We start from the raw sequence: 13,279 nt of genomic DNA on the forward strand, positions 1-13,279 counted from the left end.
TCTCTCCCTGAGGTAGAAGGTTACATCTCTCATCACCTTGGTAAAACCCCACGGTGCCAAGGAGAGGCCAAAGGGTAGAGTATGGAACTGATCGAGTCGACCCTACCAGGTGAACTGAAGGTAAACTTGGGATTCCCTGGACATTGGAATTGTGAAATGGGCGTCTTTCAGGTCTAATTTCACTAACCAATTTTGCTCAACAACATGTCCCTCAGAAGATGGATACCTTCCATCTTTAAATGTCTGTATGTTAGGAATCTGTTTAGGTCTCTCAAATGTATTACTGGTCTGCACCCTTTGTGCTTCTTTTCCACCAAGAACAAAGTACTCACGAAAACCTTGCTTTCTAAGGCTATTTGAAGGATCGCTTCTTTCTGCGACAAGGTTTCACCTCCTCTTCTACAACACGCTTTTGTGCAGAGGTTAAGGTTTATTCTCTTGGGGTAACTACCTGAAAGGGCTCTTTGCGCAAATCGTTCTTGAACCCATGGCTGTTTCCAAGACCCAAGGATCCTGTGTTACAGTCTCACAGATGTGGGGAAAAAAGTCTGAGGCGTCCCCCTACCTTTCCTGTGAAAGAAAGTGAAATTGCAGTTCTCACTGTGGTATCCATACATGTCCTGTCCTTTTGACCTATTTCTTCTCCTCTGAAGGGAGCAATCTCTGGGGTTAAAAGGATTTGTTCTGAAAGCTTCCGGCTTGGTAACTTCTTCCAAAGCCTCTTGGTTGTTTGAGGTTAAAGTGGGACCTCTAAGGGCCACAGCCAACAGAAAGTCCCCTTCAGCTGGCCCGTCAAAAACACTTGGATTAAACACTGTGCATATTGCGCCTTATCCAGAGCTGTAAATGTAGACACATATTTTCTTATTGTTTTAATCATGTCTTCCCCAAATATAATCCGTTTTGGGTTCTCCGATGGTTCTTTTTCCTCAAGGTCACCAAGCTTAGGGCATATTTTCATCAAAACGACCGTGCGTTCTTCTGTATTTAGCACAGAGTTAGCATTTCTTAAGAATACTTTGACTCTTTGACTCCAGCTCCGGAAAAGGGTGATGCCTGGGGAGGTCATAAGTGTGAGCCTCCTCTACCATAACTATAATTCTTGCCAGCGGCCCTTCCACATCGAGCAGGCAGTCCTGGCATGACTTCAGGGACCTCTCCAAACCCTTTCTAGGGTCCCGACCCAGTTTAAACAAAAATGTTATTAACCTTGGATCAAGATTATGGGTAAGACAAACTTGTTCTGAATTACTAGTCTTGAGCATTCTGCTCTCAGAACATTCTGTGTCCCTTTATCAAGTGGATTCCTTTACGTGGTCTTGCGGCAACCATTCAGAACTGCACAGGTGCCTGATATTATCCGGGGAGAATATTTCCCCTCCTAATGGATCCTTAATGGTAGCTTTGGAAGTAGAGGGGAAGTCCGACTCCCTAAAGAGGTTGTCTTCATCAAGATCGTCTTGATCTAAATCCAGACAATACTCATCAAAGGGGCTCTCATTAAGTGACTCTTTGTCCCCAATCTCAGAAATGTAGCATCTGAATCTCCTGTGTTGCATCGGGCACCCTTCATTTTTGTGTCATGTACGCCACCCAGACTCTGTGAGGTGCTTAGACCTCCCAAACTCTGTGAGGTGCTCAGACCTCACATTTGTTTAGAAGGTTTGCCTCTTTTTAGATATGTTTACTCTTTCTTTTCCTCTTACCGCCTTTGCCAACCTGAGACAAGTGTTCACCTGACAATGTCTCTCTTTCCTCATCACTCTGATTACCTCTTAATGTCATGACCTGATCAAGGATCTTTCTCAATCGTAAGAGCATTTCGCTCTCAATTATTCCTTTAATCATCTCCTCATTACCTCATTAAAATCCCCCTGCTGGGTCTCAAGGGTCTCTTCCTGATAAGACATGATGGGGTTTAAATGGATATGGGACTAACCAGATAGCTAAAAAAAACACTCCTGGGGCAGTCTGTGTTAATTAATGAGGCATATTGTAATTAAGATATATATTTTGTCGAGTGGTAGGATAAAATTGCTACTGGAAGGATAAAATTGCCACTGAACAAAAGGCAGATTTAAAAAAAAAAAACTTCATGAAGTACCCAGCGCACTGATCAGCTGCCAGCTGATCACTATAGAGGGGTGTACAGTAACCATCAACTGTTTATCAGCGTGACACGTTCAGTGACCCTACCGGCAGAATAGGCGTCTTATGAGTTTACCACTCAAGTCCCAATTTAAAATGGTGCCTCACAACGTGCTGAGGTCGTTTCCAAGTGCATTCCTCATGAAGCCACGTCAATGCGGCCTACTGCAGATAGCAGTCTGCCGCATTTGAAAGCCCAGCAAGACTGGCGCCTCTGTGGCGGTCCTTGTCCCTGTGGCCCATAAAATATAAATCCCCTCAGTAGGAGCAGGGCAACAGGACAATGCGGGTCAGGTTTGAGGATCGAGGGCGTTGTGCCACAGCAAGAGCAGGTAGGCTGTGCTTTATTCGGGCGTGCCTTATTAATCACATTGATACACGAAGTGCTCTTGCCTAATTACTGCCATAATGAACCCACAAAGAAAGTAAATAATAGAAAGCAAGACATTTCTGTAAATTGGAAACAGTGATGAAAAACAAACTTAAAAAGGCAATAAAATGGCTACGCAGCGCTTCTAGTAGTAAACCATACTTAATCCATACTTAAGCTCTAAACAGAAAACATTATTTAAGAAGAAACATTGAACAGAACAATAACAAATGGAGGTTACTTATCTGTGAGGAGCAACATTTAAAAGAGGCAGAATACTCACTGCATGGACTTCTTATGTGAGCTGACTAGTCTATTCAGAAATGTTTTCTTTGTGATGTATAATACTTCCAGGTGCCGTCTGGAGTCGCATTAAAGGAATAATACATAATGATAGCCTCTGGTCTTGTGATGAAATAGATCTATTTTTGGATGAGACAATCTGCAAAAATTTCTTGACACATGCCTTCATTAAAAATCTAATAATTTTCATTGTAAAACCTGCAAAGGTGCCTGCTTGACGATTTGAAATTCCTGGTTAAGTGAACTGCTTTAATTGTCGGCTCTCTAGCCACAGACCTTGGCCAAAGTGTTTTGAGCCTACAAAAAAGGGTCTTTTATCTAGTACCACCCTATTTGTTCAGACAGTGCATCATAATGATGTGCCTACCTCTTGAGATGCGGCTTATCTTCAGAAAAGGTTGGAAAGCCTAGAGCGCCGGATAGACATACCTGAGTGCAGAGACATTGATGTGAAAAAGACTTTCCTTTTCTGACCACAGGCCTTGGACAGACAGATTGCCTAAATAGGCTCCCAGCCCAAGAGGAAAACATCTTTTTGTAGTATGGAAACTCCCTCAGCATGATTGTTCCTCAAGCACCGCCGCAGTAGGAATTGCTTCGATCTAGTAATAGCTGGAGTTTGTCATCCTCGCTACCCTATCCTTGTGTCCAATTGTTCTGCAACTAACTCTGCAGAATCTACTCTGATAACATGCTCTGATAACCAGGCAACCTTCATGGACCACCACCTTGTAATCCTATCGCTGCTCTTTCTCTTCAGAAAGGTTCTTCAGCATATTCCATATCTCTTCATCATAGTTGCGAAGAAAGCTGCAGTAGCTGTTTTTAACAGTGCAGCTGCAATAGCACACATTTTCTTGTCTGTTACAGCCTTTTTTGCTCTCTTTGTCGGTAGAAGCCAATTAGTCTGGAGATGAAGCATGTATTTTTACTGTATAGTTGATGACTGAATCGGGTATGGTGTATGAGCTCTATTTCATTTAAGCCAGATATTGGAGAAACTAAAGTTGTGGGAGAGGCTCAGGGTTGAAAGGTCTTCATTGTTATGTAAACCAATGTCTTCAGGGTTTTGAAAGGGATGTTTTAATTGTATAGTTCCTTGGGCCAAAACTTCCTGAAATATGACACAATTGCTAGTATAAGGCATTCTGGGATTAGGCAGCCCTTTGTCTTCGAAACCATTTCACCTACACTGTTTAATGGAAATTTTGAGAATGGATGGCATTCATTTTCAGAATGGATGGCATTCACCATTTCATAGAAACCAATTCATACAATGTCTTTTTATTCAAAATGTGCTTTTGCATGCTTATTATTTAAGGTGTAAATAGAATACATGCACCCACCCATTCCTGAACCCCTAAAACCCTTTTTGTATGTCTAATCCCCAACCATATCTTTGCGCATAAAACCCCTTAACACACCCAAGCTCCACCCACCCGTGAACCCCCAAAAAAGACCTCCTGCCCTTAAACACCACCCAACCATGACTCCTAAAACCCCTCACCACCCCTAAACTCTAACCATTCCTGAACCCTAGAAACCCCTTTCTACATCTAAACTCGACATGTCCCTGAATCCATATAACCCCTCACCAACCTAAACTCGACCCAATCCTATGCAAAAAACACTCCTAACCACCCCTAACCTCTACCCATTACTTGACCCTCACCAGCCCTAAACTCCACCCACGAACCCTAAAACCTCTCAACACATCCCATAGCATTAAAGACACCCCAAACCCCTCAACTCACCTCATCCGTGAACCCTAAAAACCCATCCCCACCCCTGAACTTTACCCATTACTGATACCTAAAAAAAAAACCTCACCACCACTAAACTCTACCCATCACTGAACCCGAAAAACCCCCTTTCTTCGCCTGAACTCCACCCGTGCTTGACTCCTAAAAATTCCTAATTAGCCATCCTTGAACACAAAAAACCCTCACCAGTCCTAAACTCCACCCAAGTTTAATGTGATTTTCCTTAGAATGAACTTTCCTTTATTTATTTGTATTTCCCTAAAATTCCCTTTCCTTAAAATTGTTTTGTTATGATTTGGTTTCCTTCAGTATGATTTCTCAGTTCTCCTTCCCTTTGGAAGCATCACACATTCCCCTGTCAATAGTAAATGTATGCCACTGATAGCAAAGTTGAAATACAAAGTGATAGAATATTTGGAAACCAAGATCATGTAGCTTCAGAATGTCTCGAATCCAATAGAATAGTTCTCTCATCGGATTTTAATATGAACATGATGGGCTCCCCACCGATGAATGAGATTTTGGCAGCCCAAAATACATATTGGGCAATCCCAACTCAAAGTAAATGTCCATCCTGCTGAACGGACAATAAGGGCACAGTATTTATCAGCAAACTAGAACATCTTAGTCTTAGAGTAGTTAATGGCTGCTTTCTGTCTAATAGCCCACCAGTGGCTTCTTACCACAATCGTACAAGCAGCTCCCTAATCGACTAGACAATACTATCAACCTCTTTGCTGTACCTTGTTGATAGTTTTCAAATAGTGGTAAGATAGGAAAGTGATCTTCTACCCCAGAATGAAGCCTACTTACTAACTTTCCCTATCACAAGCCTGTCGTAGAAACAGGCAGCTCCGCTTCAGCAGTTAAATACAGAAGAATAAAATGGTCAACTGGCTCAGTCCACAACCTCCTGGAGCTTGCAGAAATGATATTTCAGAAATTAAAAATTAAAGGGGAGGCTGTTTCAACAAACTGGGTTTCAGTTCGTGAGGAGGATTACTGGTTTACGCCTTGTCAGTTAGGGGTGCTGGTCAACAGATGGGAAGCACGAAGATTCCAATCTCTTGCAAACTAAAAGGCCTAAAACACAAGGCAAATCAAGCGCTAAGGGCATATCAAAAGGCACCTGAGTACTAATCCCTTCAAGCTGAAATGGCAAAGGCAGAGTAGCCTACAGCAAACACAGTTGGTGCTTCAGGAGCGAGGCTGAAAACAAATTCTGGGCCAGGCTGTTGCATGACATCAAAACTAGCAGACATAAGAGCCTGGAAGACTGTGAACGAGTTAAATGGCCTAACGTAAATTGCCTCAACTTCAAATATATCGGAGCAGCGTTAGTCAGAGTGTTTGTCAAACCACTTCAACTGCGCCTCAATAATGATTGCATCAAAATGGACCACCTCATGCAGTGCTTCGCTTCAGTAGTACCAAAGTCCTCTCAGACAGACCACCTAGAGAAACAAGTGGGACTCATCTCACGCTTTGAAAGACCGCAAACGATCATAGTAAAAACCGTCCTTTGAAGCTGCAAGCAGGGATCATTAAAAAACAAATTGTAAAGGGCCGCTGAGCAGGAGCGCCAGGACCCGATGTCATCCCCATGGTGATATTCAAAGAGATTGAGGAGTTCTGGGTGGAGAGCATGGAGCCAGTTCTTAATAGCATTATAACAGCCAATTTTATACCAGACTCATGGAAGAGCTTGATTATCTTCCCCATCTATAAAGTAGATGACAGCTCGGACCCTGCTAAGTTTCGGCTGATAGCCCTCCTCGACGTGGAGTCGAAGTATTTTGCGGGTTGCCTTTTGGAGGAATTAATGCCCTGGGCCGCAGAACAGCAAATAATACCCCCCAACCAAACCGACTTCTCTAAAGATATGGGTACAACCTCAAGCCTATCAGCCCTTTCATTACTAATTGACCAGAGTAAGCATAATCGCCAGCCTCTCTTCCCCTGCTTTATCAACTATAAAGTGGCCTTTGAACATGTGGATCGAAACAAGCATTAGCAGAAGCTAGTTAGCTGGAAAATCCCCCGGGCCTGCTTCAAGCCATGATTCTCCTCCACACGGATACATGGATCAGGATTAAGCTGGGGAGGGGCACCCACCTGTCCAGAAAAATTCAACAAACCAAGGCCTAAGGCAGGTGTGCATGATTGCTTCTATTCGCTTAAATCTATTTTCATCAGGTTTACCATCGATTTTAGAACAGGTCAATGCACATGCACCAGATCGGCCTCCAAAGACTCCTGAACACCACGTCCGCCTATTTAATGAAGAACCTAATGGAAATAAACTTGAAAAAACACTAGAACCATGGTTATATGGAAACAAACAACTAGCTCCATGACATGCCACCTGGTAACAACAATACTCTATTCATCTACTGAATATAAATATCTTTGATTACTGTTCGACAGACTGGGGTTTTTAAGCATCACAAAGAGTGCTTTCTTCTGGAAGTCAATTTTCATACCGATGGTTTTTCATCAACTCGGAGCAAAACTTGACAGACCGTTGTTTACTCCACTCCTGCAAATAATTTAGGCAAAACTGCTGTCGACTCTACCATACGGTAGGAAGGCCTTAACGGGAAGTGATGGCCTCCTGGATAAGATCATAGCCAAAACCTTTAGGTCCCTATTCCATTTGTCTCCCAAGGTAAGGCTGGAATTCGGCCTAACAAAACAAATCTTGGCCAGGAAAAGGGCGTGTATTAAATGCTGCTTTAAGCTAAAAAAAAAAAAAGGCCGCTATGCAAATTCTGAACGACCATCTATGTCAGGAAATTGGTTCAAGAGCCTATTCCCCAGCTACAGCCCACATCGCATCTTCATTGGCAACTCTAGGTCTAAACTTTCTGTGGGAAACACAGATCAGCTATTTTCAGTCTAAAACCTTAGTGAACAAACTAATTTAGCGAGTCTCAATGTTGACTGATTAAGAAGCATTCTCCAAGTGACACCACGCTTGGGTATGACAATAGCCAGCTACACCACGTTGAAAGCCCAACCATACCTCTACTCCGGGTTTAATGCTTGCATCAAAGGAGATTCCTGAAATAGTTTTACATCTGCCGCCATGGCAGCGAGTCAAGGGTAGGGGACTGACTGTTCTGGCTATGCGGACAAGGTCCTGAAACAATGCTCCTTATAATGTGCAAATCCACTCTGGAGGATCACAAAATCATATTAAAAGGCCGTTATAGTCGGTTTTAAACCAACGGACACACAGCTGAACTGCAAGTTGGTGAAATACCTTCAGAGAGTTGAAACTTGAAAAAACAGCTTTTGAAACCAAGGCCAAGGAAATAATCACACCCCGGTCCGACTACAGCCCGCTCCGCCAGGCTCACAACGGAGGAGCTTGAAAGCCGAGCTCTGTTTGGCCAAGTCTGTTGCTGCCGAGCCCTCTCACTCTAATAAACTGTCATTTTAATAACATTTGCACTAAGACGATCACAGTCAGCACTTATACCTCTGCACAATCGCACAGCTAAGTTTACATTCTAATGAGAACTCGTAGCACTTTATTTGTGCTCCAAGGTCTTTTTATCACAAATGATTGTGAACCGTTTTGCAATAACAAAGGTTGTTCTATACATTTTTGTAATTCTCTATTTTAATATTTTCTCTGGTTTTATTGGTGGTGTAATGGTTTTATTTAACTACTCACTTTATAAATAAACTTTACTTTCAGCTTTGAATTTGGTTTCTCAGCTTTCGTTTTTCCATTAATTCACATACATCACTCAGGACGGGATTGGATGCTTTTTAACTCTCTCAATGTTAAACACTATCAGGATTTTATTTCTCATTACATTGACATGTTAGGTAGAATTTGGTGTGAAGGGTGCTGCAACACTGTTGTGAAGGGGAAGATAAGACTAAAGTCCGTAAAACAATGCCTATGATAGGATCTTGAGGGCACTCCTCTGCACTAGGGGCATGTTGGACTGTTCAACCACTCTGATATTCGGTTATGTGTTCTGGATCCCCACACGCAGCATGGAATTATTCTAATAATTATGGCTTCAGGGACACCCCTAAAATGTAGTATCTACACAAAAAGAACCATTTCTTCCTCACTTGCTCTGCTATGTATGCTGGGATAGTGTAGCTGCTAGGTACTTTATGCTGCGGGTGTCTGAATTTATACAGAAGTGTAAACATAAGAGTACCATTGACTCCTTTGTTTTTTCTTTTTAAAGAGTAAATATAGTATGGGGCTTAGTTTCAACAAATGCACTTTAACAGTGAGTATTTTGGTTTTAATTCACCTTTTTTAAATGAGAAAAGGGAAAAGATGATACTTTCCCTCCTATTGGTAAGATTTTTAGGTCTCGCCTTGCTATCGCGCAAGCGATCGCAAAGCGAGACTATAGTAAGGGGCATTTAAAAGTGCTCCGAAAAGCTGATCGCATGGCGAGCACGCGCATCGTGCCGCCATGCAATCCGTTTGGCATCGCACTTTAGAGGGTCCGCTCCCCCGCCTGGAATGCGCACCCCCGCCAAGCGCGCACGCCACGCTCCGCCGGGCTTGTCTTGTTACCTTTTGTTGTCAGATCCAAAAGGCTCATATACCCACTGATGTGTTTTGACTCAGACGTTGAAGTAAGTACACACATGGAAAAATGGACAGGGATGTGTGGCAGCGAGCAATCCGCACCGCCTTGCATCTTTATTTATTTTCTAAATGGCGACGCTTTGACTTTAAGCGCGCCTTTCGTTGTCTAAGAACAGAGTCACTTTCACTATAAATTGGCATTTCTTTATTTCACACTGGCAACCCAATTGATTTGCTTTTCTGAAAGTTCCGGGCCAACAGCTTGTTGTTCTCCTGTACCCAGATCACCCCCCTCCCGCTGTTCACTGTTAACCCAACTTGCTCTCCTGTCCTAGCATCTCATCTCCCCACCCCTCCTCCACGCTGAACCACTTTCCTTCCCGCTGTCTCCTGAGCGCTGATCGCTTGATTTACAGCCTCAATAGCTTTAACTCTAATTTACAATAAAAAACCTCCACTGTAAACAAAATAACATACGTGAAAACATTTCCACTACTTCATTACTGTCTCTACGCTCTCCTTGTCACACTGTCCTTCCTTTCACCTTGTTACAAAGTCCCTCCTTACACATTTTCACACTATTCCTCCTTCCACCAGAGGCTCTCAGCTTCTTAGTGGACTCCTCCCTTCACCTCAGCCTTTCACTGTGATCTAGTGGCACTCCCATCCAGTACTTCACGGGCTATCTCTCCACTCGTCATTCTGTCCCTCCTTTCACCGGAGGCTTTCTTTTTTTCACCCAGTCACTTATTTCATCACAATCTTTCAGTCTCTCATTGCACACTCCCCTCTGGCACTTCATGGACTCTACCTTTTCATCCTGCCCCTTCCCTCACCCGAGTCTCTGCTTCATACCGGACTCCTCCTTTCACCTCAGCTTTTAATCTCTCCTAATGGCACTCCCCATTGGCTGTCTCTCCGCTCTCCGTGTCATTCTGCCCCTCCTTTTACCAGAGGCTCTCTGTTTTTCAGCCAGTCCCTCTTTTCATCCCAGCCTTTAAGTCTCTCCTTCATCTCATCCATTCTCTCTCTTTTTACGGCTCTCCCACCAGTACTTCATGGCAGTCTCTCCGCTCGCCTAGTCACACTGTCCCTCCTCTCACCTTGTTACACTGTCCCTCCTTTCACCAGAAACTTGGGGCTTCTTAGTGGGCTCCTCCTTTCACCTCAGCCTTTCACTGTCTTCTAATGGCACTCCCCTCCGAAACTTCACGGGCTATCTCTCCCCACGTCATCCTGTCCCTCCTTTCACCAGAAGTTCTCCATTTCTCACCCAGTCACTTATTTTATCACAATCTTTCAGTCTCTCACTATGGCACTCCCCACCGGCACTTCATGGGCTCTCCTTGTCATCCTGCCCCTTCATTTACCAGAGTATCTGCTTCATTCCGGACTCCTCCTTTTAACTACGCCTTTCATGTCTCCTAATGGCATCCCCCCACCGGTACCTCACGGTCTGTCCCTCCTCTCTCCTTGTCCTCCTGTTCCCCCGCTCTCCTCGTTACCCTGTACCTCCCTTCATCAGAGGCTCTCCCTTTTTATTTCCCATTAACTCGTTCTCCAGCGCCGCAAGGTCATTCCAATGGCAATAGCACTATGTAAATATAATTACTTTACTGCAAATAAAAAAGCAAAAGTAAAAAATATTGCCATTTTCAATGCCAATAGCTCCAACTTTAACAAATGCGAGACCTATTGCATTGTAAATGCTTGTTTTTTTTTTGCAGAATGTTAAAAAATAAAAAGGTCTATATTTGAAATGTGTGCCGGGTTCTGCATATGCATTGTTCTTTCACTGTTCATGAAAGAGATTATATAGGAACTAGGATTTAAACAACTTGTGTTTTATTCCTATTATTTGTGTGTTGTATGCAGAATTCCTCTGTTTGAATCTCCCCGTTAAGTATAATATTTATTTGTGGCACATCTCTGCGATAACTGAATATAATTACTCTCTTACTTCTTTGAGACTCCCATAGTAACTTGGGATGAAACTCCAGTGTGAAAACATTGTACTTGTTTTTTTTGCACAAGAATAAAAGCTAATTAAACCTAAAAACCATTCTTTTCACTACAGTTTTGCAAATTTCATTGCAAGCACAGTATTGAGCATGTTGCTAAAGAATGTTGTTTACACATTTTACAGTAAAAGCTGAAAAGAAGACGGTTCAATTCAGCGATGAGGTGCAAGTAGAAACTATAGAGCCGGAGCCTGAACTTGTTTTCATTGATGAAGTAAGTAAAATAACCAGAGTTCAATTTATCTGCTTCTCACTAAGAACAGATTCACATGCTGCTTTATCTTCCCAAATGCTAAAAAGAAGAGAATACAGTGCCAAGTGCTGTTTGCGACCTGTGCTGTTTAACAGTATCTAAACTAAGGTCTTTGCACTGTGCAGCCAGTGTCCCACCTGTCCAGTACTTGTTTTTCGGAATCTGTGTTGTCTACATCTTAGAGCCCACATTGTTCTTTATTGATCCTCAAGTAGAAAGCGCATGTTGTGTTGGATTGTAGGGCACTTCCACCCACAGTCAACGCTGGCTACTGCCCGGTCTTTAGACTATGGTGAAACTGCTGGTTAGTGGCAATTGATGTGTATATGATAGAGCAGACCATTTTACCTTGGAAAGGTGCCCCCCCTCTCCATTTGTTCTGTGGGACTGTTATGCAAATTCTCCAGAATAGGATCTTTCATAGATTCACATGGTGGAATTATTCCTTGTTGTCAAGGTGAGAAGCTTTTGGCTGCATACAATACCAGGGCAGAAGAGCAATAAGCCATATGAAAAGAAACGGACAAACATTTTTAGTTTTTTCCACCTCATTAGAAATTATCACTCCAGCCAATAAGGTGGAAGTGATCTCCATTCTATTCCCCCGTCTATTCAATGTACACTACAAGAAATTTTGCTTTTGAAATTTTATTCCTGGACTCTTGCAGTAACGGAAAATGTATCTTTTCTACAGAGATCACTTTACAACTGTCAGTAAATCGTTTTGGAACATGCTTGGAAAATCATTACTATGTCTGTTCACAAATGCCCATGATAGTGTTATTTCAATAAAAGATTTAATTTTACAGTTCTTTGAGGTTTTTACTTTCCGATGCAAACTCTTTCCCTGTACCATGAGGAGGATGGCAGGGGTGCATTCTAGCTACAGCTTTTCTTAGTCTTCGTTAACAACCTAGAAGCATTCCTGTGGCAACCAAGGCCAATATCCCCAGAAGAGCAGAGAGAAGTGCACTGTGCAAGAAATCATTTTTTACAAGATCATTGAATTAAAGTTCATGCTGCTTTTGCCTTCCAGACGCGCGGGTGTCCCGGTTGTCAGTAAATATTGCTAAGTATATTGCCACAGCTGCTATAAAAATATACACTGTTAAGATGACAATAGCTCCTCTTGGCCTTACTCTAAGTGTTTTACCTTGTTGCGGTGGAGAATGCTTTTTTAATAAATGTGTCATGAGACGCCTGAGATAGATCAAAGCATCTTAGGAACTGGGCTTTCAGGAGTTAGAAGTTAGATGAGCGATCTGCGTTTAGCCTCAATATATCCAGGTTGAATGGAGCAGGCGTGTTTATAAGATTCGAAGTTCTTGATATGTCTGTTACAAAGAAAACAGAGTGGGTAAATTTTAGGAAGGGCGGGCCAGTAGTGGGAATAATGACAAAGTCAATGCAATTTTGCAATAGTTGGCTTTTTGTCCTTTCACAAGCGTCACAGGATAGGAAAGTTATTTTAGCACTATGCATCATAGCAACACTTGTTATATGTTTTACAAGATTTACGTTGTGCTCCAGATTTGTAGGAGGTCAGAGATGGGCTAGATCCCAGGTAAAAATATCACCTCCAATAGCACTTAAAATGCTATATTTCTCTTTATGACAGAGACTGAAGAGGTTTGTACCCCTTATTCACTAGCTACTGCAATCGGACTATCGATTAACTAGTTGCAAACTCAGTTTCGTTTTGCAATATTTTTACTGTGTGCTTGACAGATGTCAAAGAAGAAGGCTTCAAGTAATATAGATTGTTAATGGAAATTGCCCGCAGCATTTAAAAATCATTTGACAGCAGCTCTTCGTTTTGCAGTATTACTTGCTGTCTCTCTATTTTGC

The 13,279-nt window shown here is 42.6% G+C and overlaps 1 protein-coding gene across 2 annotated transcripts in view; it reads left to right on the forward strand.

Moving 5' to 3' along the window:
* STAM (signal transducing adaptor molecule) overlaps nt 1–13,279 on the forward strand; it is a 249,266-nt gene that overhangs the window by 143,089 nt on the left and 92,898 nt on the right. For both annotated transcript variants that reach the window (XM_085631519.1, XM_085631520.1), the window contains exon 9: nt 11,304–11,392. In XM_085631519.1, the coding sequence (XP_085487645.1) occupies nt 11,304–11,392 (89 nt within the window). The remainder of the gene's footprint in view (nt 1–11,303; nt 11,393–13,279) is intronic.

The sequence above is a fragment of the Triturus cristatus genome, chromosome 10, assembly GCF_964204655.1.
Source record: "Triturus cristatus chromosome 10, aTriCri1.1, whole genome shotgun sequence".
Classification (NCBI taxonomy): domain Eukaryota; kingdom Metazoa; phylum Chordata; class Amphibia; order Caudata; family Salamandridae; genus Triturus; species Triturus cristatus.